General features: G+C 49.3%; 1 protein-coding gene across 23 annotated transcripts in view; it reads right to left on the bottom strand.

The window, feature by feature from the left end:
- Nucleotides 1-7,360: 7,360 nt before the first annotated feature.
- The window catches only part of STARD13 (StAR related lipid transfer domain containing 13), a 583,995-nt gene continuing 580,315 nt past the window's right edge, over nt 7,361-11,040 (bottom strand). For all 23 annotated transcript variants that reach the window (XM_017350153.3, XM_070049033.1, XM_070049030.1 and 20 more), the window contains one exon: nt 7,361-9,933. In XM_017350153.3, coding sequence (XP_017205642.2) covers nt 9,816-9,933 — 118 coding nt within the window. In that variant the 3' untranslated portion in view covers nt 7,361-9,815. The remainder of the gene's footprint in view (nt 9,934-11,040) is intronic.

Raw genomic sequence — 11,040 nt, 5'->3', positions numbered from 1 at the left:
ACTTTGAGCACTTTACACAATGTTCCTGGGTTATGGCTTCTACCACCTTTACATACTGATTTCATGTGCCTGGTTAGCTAAATGGAATGTGAGATATGCAATAACAGAAACGCATACAGAACCAAGTGAATCTGAGAGGGGTGGTAGGGAAGTGCGGGAGGGATTGATGTTTGAATAGGGGTTTTTCTTCTTCTTCTTCTTTTTTTTTTTCCTTTTTTTGACAGTGAGAGCGAGAGACAAAGAGAAAGGTCTTCCTTCCCTTGGTTCACCCCCTAAATGGCCACTATGGCCAGCGCGCTGCACAGATCTGAAGCCAGGAGCCAGGTGCTTCTCCTGGTCTCCCATGCGGGTGCAGGGCCCAAGGACTTGGGCCATCCTCCACTGCCTTCCCGGGCCACAGCAGAGAGCTGGCCTGGAAGAGGGGCAACTGGGACAGAATCCGGTGCCCCAACTGGGACTAGAACCCGGAGTGCCAGTGCCGCAGGTGGAGGATTAGCCTAGTGAGCTGTGGCGCCGGCCTGAATAGGGTTTTAAGGAATCAATAAATGATCAATGACCAACAAGGTAGACAGGATGCTAACAGCCACAGGGAAGTGAGACTGATTTGGTGTTCCTGGACCATTATGTGTGTGGCTAGGAGAGGCAAGACTTGGCTCAAGTGAGCCAAGCGGCAAACTCCAGCCTCAGGCACTGTCACTCTCTCTCGAGTTTCAGATCTTGCTGTAGCCAGGGCTCTCCAGAGACACAGAACAGACTGGATTATCTCTGTCTACCTGTACCTCTATATGAAACTCATTAGAACTCCATATGTATTTTTATAATATGTACTTTATATATAAACATTATATGTTGTTAAATATTAAATGTATTCTGTAAGAACTGAAATATTCTATTTTATAGAACATATAAAATATCCAGTGTGTGACATCGAAAGAGTTGTGATGAGGAACTGGCTCAGGAGACTGAAGGCTGAGAAGCTCATTCATTCCCTGTGAGCCACCTGGAGGCCCAGGCAAGCACAGGGCGGGATTCTGTCCGAAGCCGAAGGCCTGCAGGTGTGACTCTCCGTCCGAGGGTACGAGAGGTTTCCAGGAGCTGTCCCAGCTCAAGCAGTAAAGTAAGGAAAATAGCATTCCTCTTCCTCTGCGTTTGTTCTGTTCAGGCCTTCAACAGACTGGATATTGCTCAGCCACTGGGGAGGGGTGATCTGTAGTGACGCCACTGATTCAGTGCTGATTGTGTCCAGAAACACCCTCACAGCACCGCCAGGGCAGTGTTTGATTTGAACACCTTGTGGCTCTCAGGTTGACACAGAATGCACCCCCAGAGACCTGTGTGTCCATCGGGCTGCTGGGTGTCTCCTCCTGGCTGGCTCATCACAAACCAGCTGCGTGCTCAGAGTCCGCCCGTCAGCCTCTGGTCTCTCTCCGTGTCCTGCTGCCCAGCTGACACCTGCTCCTCCTCTTCTTTGCCCCTCTGTCAGCTGAAAGATTGACCGCACAAGTTTTGTGAAACGGGAAGATCCGGAGTCATCTCAAGCTAACTCTTCTTCCTAACCTTTCTATAGCTAGTACATACATGCCATTGGGTCTGCTTTTGAAATTTTTTAAAAAAAGATTTATTTTATCTATTTGAAAGGCAGAAGTACAGAGAGAGGAGGAGAGACAGAGAGAGGTCTTCCATCCGCTGGTTCACTCCCCGGGTGGAAGCAACAACTAGGGGTAGGCCAGATGGAAACCAGGAGCCAGGAGCTTCTTGTCCTACGTGGACAAGTGTCGCTCCCCCTCTTCGTGGAGGAACGACACTAAGCCCTGCCTAGGCTTCATATCCGAGTCACGGCACCATTATGTCGCTCCCCCTCTTCGTGGGGGAACGACACTAAGCCCTGCCTAGGCTTCATATCCGAGTCACGGCACCATTATGTCGCTCCCCCTCTTCGTGGAGGAACGACACAGGACCCTGCGCTGTTCTTTCGTCTGCTCGGCCCTCCCCGGGTTTGCTGCTGGTTCTTCCCGGGTTGGCCACTATCCCTTCCACCTCCGTGGAAGGGCAGTTCCCCCTGGCCACATTCCCCACTTCCGCAGGGGAGCGGCACACCACCGGCCGGCTCTTCTCGGGGGCTGCACAGGTGTTCCTTCAGCTAGATGTTCCCCTTAGATGTTCCTGGTGCATGCCGTCTCTCTCCTCCTTTATAGTCCTCCTCCGCCAATCCCAACTCGGCTGCCCACACGCCGAGTACGCTGCTCTCCTCCAATCAGGAGCAAGTCCTACAGTTTATTGGTTGAACTGGAGGCAGCTGTGCAGAAGCTGTTTACTTCTCTCCCAGCGCCATATTGTGGGAGAGCAGATGCATAGAATAAGTCTTAATTCCAGTAACTCAGTCTAGTCCGGATTGCTCCCCACAGACAAGGGACTATGCATTGGGCCATCTTCCACTGCTTTTCCAGGCGCACTAACAGGGAGCTGGATCAGAAGTGGAACAGCCGGGACTCAAACAAGCGCCCATATGGGAAGCTGGAATTGCAGGCAGTGACTTTTCCTGCTGTGCCATGATGTCAGTCCGTAGAAATATCTTTACAAATCTGTCTGCTCCATGGAGCATAGAAGGTGCTGTGGCGTAGAAGGCTAAGCCTCCACCTGCAGTGCCAGCAGCCCTTATAGGCACTAGTTTGAGTTCTGGCTGCTTCACTTTTGATCCAGCTCCCTGCTAATGCACCTGGGAAAGCAGTGGAAGATGGCCTGAGTACCTGGGCCCCTGAACCCACATGAGAGACCTGGAAGAAGCACCTGGGTTAGGGTTTTGGCCTGACCCCGCCCCGGCCATTGCGGCTATTTGGGGAGTGAACCAGCGGATGGAAGAACTGTCTCTCTCCTTCTCTCTTTCTCTGTATTTCTGCTTTTCAAATAAATAAAATCAATCTTTTTTTAAAAAAAAGTTTGAAATCCATGTAAAAATCTATCTGCTCCTTTCTCCACATTTTTTCACCTGGAGAGTTTTGCAGCCTTCTTTATAAAAATTATTTTTATTTGAAAGAGTGACACAGAGAGAGGGACAGCAGAGAGATCTTCCCCCTGCTGTTTCACTCTCCCCAATGGCTACAATGGCCAGAGCTGGGCCAGGCTGAATCCAAGAGCCAGGAGTTGCATCTGGATGCCCCCTGTGAGTGGCAGGGACCCAAACACTTGGGCCATCTTCTGCTGCCTTCCCAGGTGCATTAGCTGGGAGCTGGATTGGAAGTGCAGCAGCCCAGACTTGAACAGGTGCCCATATGTAATGCCGGCATCGTAGGCAGAGGCTTTACTTGCTAGGCCACATCTCCGGCCCCTGCAACAGCCTTCTAATGGGATTCCCTACTCATCATGGTGGTCCACAAGTCATTCTGGTTACCAGCCTGAAGCCCCTCCTTAGCCCTCATGGGATCCTGGGTTATACAGAATAGGACAGTCCCTAGTGGGGCCCACGGGAGGGATCTCAGTTCCCTGACTTGGCCATGCTAGAGTTGTGGATGGAGGCAAAGTCACGGGCTCTAGCTTCGTTTATACAAAGTAAAGGCCTCCTCTGGTGGGGAGAGGGTGGGCCAGGCTGTCTCTGGACCAGCCTGCCTCCTGCGGCAAGCATTCTAAGAAGAGGAGTGGGAGAGAGCCCGCTAGTTTAACCTTTCGTGCTGATTTGGGAGGTCTCACCAACAACTTCATCTCACCGGCACTTGGTGTCTTCAAATCCTATGAGAGGTCATGGGAAAGGTGTATCATGAAAAACCGTGATGAGCACTTGGTCTGGCGGTGAAGACACTGATGCCCCACACCCGAGTACCTGGTTTGAGTCCCGGCTCTGTCTGCTGACTCCAGCTTCTGCCAGTGCGGACAGCAGACGGCAGGCGATGACTGCAGTGACTGGGTCTCTGTCCGCACATGGGAGACCAGAGCGGAATTTTCACCTGCCAGCCTCAGTCAGCCACGCTCAGTCCGAGACGCTGTGGCCGTTGAGGGCAGTGAACAGTGGATGAGAGCCCTGCTTCTATCTCCATTTCGCTGTCTCTTAAATAATAATACTTAAAACCAAAACACATGCACACATTTCAAAATTTTTTTGCATCATAATAATCTTTTCTTTAAACCTGTTTTCCAAAACCACTTTGAAATCCCCTCACAGAGCTCCCAGACGGACCTGGTGCTTCCTGGATCTTGGCATTCAAGATATTGTTTTGATCTTGAAAGTGTCTTGTCTAGGCCGGCGCTGTGGCTCAATAGGCTAATCCTTCGCCTGTGGCGCCGGCACCCTGGATTCTAGTCCCGGTTGGGGCACCAGATTCTGTCCCCAGTCCAGCTCTCTGCTGTGGCCCGGGAGTGCAGTGGAGGATGGCCCAAGTGCTTGGGCCCTGCACCCCATGGGAAACCAGGAGAAGCACCTGGCTCCTGGCTTTGGATCAGCGCAGGGCGCCGGCCTCAGCGGCCATTGTGGGGTGAACCAATGGAAAAGGAAGACCTTTCTCTGTCTCTCTCTCTCACTGTCCACTCTGCCTGTCCAAAAATAAAAAATAAAATAATAAAAAAAGAAAGTGTTGGGTGGATATCGATTTACCTAAATATTCCACATCATGGAGGGAATAGAGGCAAGCAGCAGGCGCTAAAATGAAAAGGAAACCCAGGTGGGGAGGCACCTCGACTTCTGTCTGTGGGGAAACCCAAGGGGCGAGGGGGGCTGGCCGAGAGCTGTGCACTTCTCATCCAGCTCCCGCGTCGTGGGCCGGCAGCGCGGGCCTGCGTTAGTGCACTTAGCTCTGTCAGCCACACCATCTTCACAGCTCTGCCTCTCGGCTCTCACTGCCAGCTCTCTGAAGCTGCAATTCTGCTGACTCAGAGAGACGCCTGTCCTCGGATTCCCCAGGGGGTCACCACCCGCGCTGCGATCCCAGACTTCACAGCGGCCCGCCCCGGGATCTGTATACACACTCCATCCTGACACTTGTCTGTTCTTTAAAGTTACGTGTGATCCCCAATCAATCAATAGTAGCAGTGCTTCTGTGACCACGTGTGAACAAAAACACAGAGGTGTCTGTGATGGCGATTCTCAGCTGGAGCAGACGTCTTCTTATGTCAGCTTTCCCAGCCTATGCATGTGTCCTTTCACGGGCTGTTGAACGCCGTGTTGTCCCCATTGTTGGGCTTTCTTGTGGTGACGTGACTGTTTAAAAAGTCTCCCAGGTTGGCGAGTATTGCGGCTCACTAGGCTAATCCTCCACCTTGCGGCGCCGGTACCCCGGGTTCTAGTCCTGGTCGGGGCGCCAGATTCTGTCCCGGTTGCCCCTCTTCCAAGCCAGCTCTCTGCTGTGGCCCGGGAGTGCAGTGGAGGATGGCCCAAGTGCTTGGGCCCTGCACTCACATGGGAGACCAGGAGGAGGCACCTGGCTCCTGACTTTGGATCAGCGCAGCGTGTTGGCTGTAGTGGCCATTTTGGGGGTGAACCAATGAAAGGAAGACCTTTCTCTCTCTGTCTCTCTCTCTCACTGTCTAACTCTGCTGTCCAAAAAAAAAAAAAAAAAAAAGTCCCCCATGTGTAGTGTTGATGTGCTGCTAGGCACAAGGAGGCTGGGCTGCCCGCCCCATGGAGAGTGAGTGTATTAGACGAGCTTCGTGCAAGCCTGAGTTTCAGTGCTGTGGGCAGAAGGGAGAGGCAGGTCATCGACATGCGTGTGAAGCTGCTCCAGGGAGCGCTAACGTGACGTCTACAGTGTGTGCGCGGTTACGCAAAAGATGGACAAACAACCGAATTTGCAGGCTCTTGAGATGACAAGGGTTATTTAATGAAAAGTGTGGGAGCACAGCCATTGTTGGGAGGCTGAAATCCTAAGATTACAGTCATGCGCCCCAGAGCCAGGACAACATTAAATCCTTCTCCAGGAGGGTTTTATTACCACACATGTTACAGATAATTAATTTGTAAGAAATAGATATTATATAATGTATCTCCGTATGGGAATATAAACACAGTACTAGGTATTGATGGGCTGCCACAGCGTTGTGACCAGGGGCTGACTTTCCCTCGGAGCCCTGGTTAACCCAGTGTTTGCTGACACTTCATAGAATGGAACCACCCCAGATGCTGACTGACCGTAAGTCACTATTTCTGCTCAAGATACCTTGTTTCCATCAGCGTCTCTGCCTGCAGTGTCCCCTGGGTGATGGATGTGTGCTGAATGAACCAATGCCTTAGGAAAGGCATCTGGCTTCGCAGGCACCGGACCACCAGGAAGTTAGGGCTTCCGTTGTGCACAAGGGGGATGTGGGCTAGAAGTCATCTTGGTGGCCTGATGGGTCTTGTTAAACGTGGGAATACACATTGTCTTTAAGAAAATCTACTAAGGATAGAGCCTGCCACAGGGAGCACACTGGCAGTTCAGTCCTCATGGCTTCGCTGCACTGGGGATGCTGGGATGCCGGGTCCTAGGTGTATGCCCCTCGGCAATCGGCACACACTGCCTTCGCCTGTATGGCACAGTGCCACTCTCCACTTGCCTGGGGTCTATTTTATCCCTGTGTGTTGGGCACTATCTTCCTGAGAAGCCACATGACTGACTTTTTTGTATCAAAAATCCAAAAGCAGAAGTGTAAGCATTTCACGTCTGAGAATTCCATGGGCCGTGTCTGGAAGCAGGCTTGAATCCACATGGTCCGTGCTCCCGGGACAGCACGTAGGTGGTGGCCTATAGCTGTAAGAACAACCATCTCGTCACATGAAAGAGGAAAAGAGGCCTTGGAGACGCCTCCTTTTCCTAAGGAGGCAAACTTCAAGTACTGGCAGGAGGCACGTGTGAGAGGAGCGGACAGCGGAGCCGGTCCATCTTTTATGGGGCCTGTGGACGGGGCTGCTGCGGTGTTTGAAGCCCACAGCTGAGTGTGTCTGGGGGCTGCTGCCTGCTTAGTTAAGGGCTACCATTGTTATTTTCTAGAGGTAAATCCTGGAGAGAAAAGGCACAGGGATGCAAGGGCACGGGACCTGAGTCCTTGGTGGCTGCTCTCTACCGTCTAGCAGTGCTGTAAGTCATTCCATCCAGTCTCGATCGCTTGTGCGTGCAACAACAAAACTGCAGCAGAGTTCACTCAGCATTGATAAAGGCACCATGAAGGTGGTTTTAAAACATCCAGACTTAAGGACAATGACTTGTAACAAACAAACAAACGCAGTCCCTCCCCATCAGTGTAATGCCGGAGGCCCAGGTTAAGGCACCTGGACTGAGTGTTTGCTGATTACAACAGCCTTGTACTGGGAGAAAGCACAACCATGAGCTGTCATAGACAGAAGTCCTCTTCCCGGAGCAGGCACTCCACTTACAGGATGAAGCATGAAAATCAACATGTGTTTTTTAGAAAATAGGAAATATTTAATGTATATAAATTTATTTGCCTTGGCAATTATTTACAATTGATGATTGATACCAACAATCGAGGTAAAATATACATGAGGTATAAATATAATATTTAAATGCAATATCATAGTTTATTTCCATTGGCAAGATAACCATGAATAAAATACTGTGGTATTTGACAAATAAGTATGATGCATCTTTGACCCCTCTCCCCCTTTTCCTTTTGTTAAAAGGATGCACTGAATTCATAAGCTGCAGTGATGTGATGAGTATGTGCACAACCAAAAACCAGTCAGGTGATTCCAAGGGAGGGGAGTCAGAAGTACAGTCGCGTTTGCTTTTATTCTAAGTGTCCTCTGGGTCCTTGCGTCTCAGAGTGCGGTCTCTGGACCAGCAGCAGAGGCATCCCTGAGGCCCATTAGCAATGCAGACTCTGGGGCCCACGCCAGACTGCCTGCATGAGTCTGCATTTTAACAAGCTCTCAAGCGACATGTGTGTGCGCGTCGCGTGCAGCGCGGACCTGCCTGGGGGTACAATACCCTTCATTCTGTGTGCCTATCTCATGTTTTCCAAACGTGTAGGGTCCTGTCCCCAGGGCAGGGCCAGTGTCTAGCTAGTTTAAACTTCATTATCCATCTTGTTGATGCATAAAAAGTAACCCAGCACAGAGAGTTACACATGAATTTGTTTTGTTCACAAAGCAATGTCCAAATGGTAAATTATGGGTTTGCTGTCACCTTATTAGGTAGACAGGTGGATAGAAAATCCCTAGTCATAACTGAAACAGTATGATTTGCCTTGCACCATACCCAACTCATATATAGCATATTTATTCCTTTCAATAAGATAATTGCACATTGCTGATAACAGAAAACATTACGTAAATGCCTATAATACAAAAAAAACCCCCTGAACCTCTCGTTTCTTTTTTTCTTCTAACATTAGAGAGATCCATCTCTGTCACAGACAACCAGAGAAAATCTCTCCCCCTGAAACCAAACACAATAAGTTATCTTTCTTTTACAGTTGCTGAATTATAATAAAAACAAATTCATTAGCAATTGGTTTAGGAGAATCAACTTGTCCATCCTTTACAATAATAAATAAGATTGGGTCAAATGCATAGGTAGTTTGAGCCAGCTAACAAAGAAACATGAAATTAATAAACCTGTTTATATTTCTTAAAGCTAACTAAAAAACATAATTTTGGTCTTATATTAATTAAAAACCCTGTCTTTCAGATTGCAGAACTTGAATGAGTTCTGTCTTAAGAGCATCATGCAGAACAAGAGGTGAGTTTCCTGGCGTGAACCACCATTCTCTCTCTTTGTCTGGTGTCCAAGTTAAATTCAGTGCAATGCATTGGTAAGCAAATGCCAATGAGCTGTGCCCAGGAAGGCCACTGGTCAAACAGAGTAACGTTTAAAACCGTTATGAAATACAGGAGGCTACTTCAAAAATTTGTGGAAACATGCATTATCTTTTAACTGTACTTTCCCATGAGCTTTTTGAAGTACCCTTGCTTCTGTGAAAACTCGAGCCCGCACAGAGGCTGTCTTTGGCTGTGCAGATGTCAAGGCTCTTCAGCCCTACTGGGGCAGGGGCATCTGGGTTCTGTCTCAGTCACCGGCATGCACTGCTGGGCTCCATCAGTCTCACTGAAGTTGCATCCGGAAGGCCCAAGGGCAGCTGCTCATCTCTCTACACTTCAGTCTGGTAAAGACTTCTCACCCTCTGCTTCGCATGAACGAAGTCAGTATTCTTTCCCTTGCTTCGTCCCAACACTCCACTCTCAGGATTTGGATACCAGGAGCGAATCGCCAAGGCATCGGAACCTTTTAATGGGGTTTCCCTTTGGTTAGCTGATCTTTGGTTAGTCATCAGGTAGACCGGCGGACCGCACGCGCTCGCACTTTGGTGTTAGCAGCAGGTCCTGCTCAGCTTATGGGACAGTGGGGAGCCGGGGCACAGGGTAACGACGTGAGGAAGGGACTCACCGGGTCAGACATTCCATTTCAAAACAATTATCTATAAAATTGATACTTTACAAATGTACAGTAAGGATAGAGATATACACACATATGTACAAATGTTATACATACATTTATTTACAATGACGTATATGCTTCTTAGAAGCCTTTAAATAGCAAATTAGGCAATGCACAAGGAATAGTCCACGGAATTTTAAGTAACATAGATAAATGTTCTGACTTTTAAAAATACTCTTTTAGCACAGACGTAGCCATCTCCAGGAAGGCTCGGAAAGTTCCCAGAAATCCTTGCGTCCTCACCCAGCCGCCCGCTTCTCACTGCTTCCATTCCGAAGCGTTAACCTCGTGGGTCACCCACATTCTCTCTCTCTCTCTGGCTTCCTCACGCGCACACTCTCTGTCACAAGCATTTGCTTTCTCTTCCTCTTCCCTGAGTTCGGTGTCCCCTGGGAAAGCTCAGATTTTAGTCTCTGGGCCCTCAGCAATGAGCGGCTGAAAAGAGTTTCTAATCCTGGCGACCTCCGCTGCGCACAGATGTCCGAAGCCTTTGCTGTACCATTCCGGGGAGTGACCTCTGTGGGGAGAGAAGTCACACAGGAAGTGAGAAGGTCTTTTTCCCAGGCAGCAATGGGTCACGACAGATGGAGCCGCCCCGGAGCTCTGGTCGCCAACGCACCTGCCACAACCCGGGGCTGCCACCTGAGGCTCTGAGGACGGCTCTCTGCCTGGGCGGCCAGGCGTGCTCTCTGCCTTTTCCCGATTCATCAGGTGCCTTAAAGTGACACCAACTCCTCTGGGTAAAATGGAAACTTCACTGAGAAAACTCAACTTCTGTCTGCCTAAATCAAGAAGTTAGTCTAGCATCATGAATTATCCTGAAGAGGGGTGGATTTAAGTCGCTTTCTTCTCAAAGAAAGGCAACTGGAGGGGAAGCGAAGGGGGCCAGAAACACAGAATAATGTAAGTCAGATTTGTTGAGCATCTACTATGTGCCTGTGTGTGCTCCATGTGAGAAGCACAGGAATATAAGTGAGAACAAAATGGAAAGTAAAGAAGCTACTCTGAGATCCTATGGTTCCAGTCCTTGGTCGACGTGTAAGAAAGTCAATGCCTGGGAGAGACATCTGCTCTCGCACGCTTACTGCCGCACTGTTCACAATAGCCAAGATACGGAAGAAACCTAAGCCTGTCCATTAACAGATGAGTGCGTAATGAAAATATGCTGCTGCTCCACAGTGCAATATTATTCTGACTTAAAAAGGAAGGAAATTCTCTCGTTTAGGACCACAGGAGTGAACCTGGAGGATATTATAGTAAGTGAAGTAAGCCAGGCATGGAAGGACAAATTCCGTTATGCCACACCTACAAAAAGAATCTCCAAATGGGCAACTCATGGGCGTGCAGACTAGAATGGTGAATACCAGGGGCTGGGGGCAGGAATAGGGGCTGGGGAGGTGTTGGCCAAGGGTCACACAATTTCCACTAGATGGGATGGGTCAGGAGTCCTACTGCACGCCATGGTGATTAGAGTTAATAAAAATGCATTGCGTTGTTGAAAACTGCTAGGAGAGTAGACTTGAAACGGTCTCAACACCAAACATGTGGGGTAATGGGTATGCTAATTAGCTTGATTTGCCCATTCCGCAATGCATGTGTATTTAAAACATCATGCTAACAGTAC

Source organism: Oryctolagus cuniculus, chromosome 9 (assembly GCF_964237555.1).
Source record: "Oryctolagus cuniculus chromosome 9, mOryCun1.1, whole genome shotgun sequence".
Lineage (NCBI taxonomy): Eukaryota > Metazoa > Chordata > Mammalia > Lagomorpha > Leporidae > Oryctolagus > Oryctolagus cuniculus.
The sequence above is the reverse complement of the archived record's forward strand: the minus strand, read 5'-3'. Positions and strand labels throughout refer to the sequence as shown.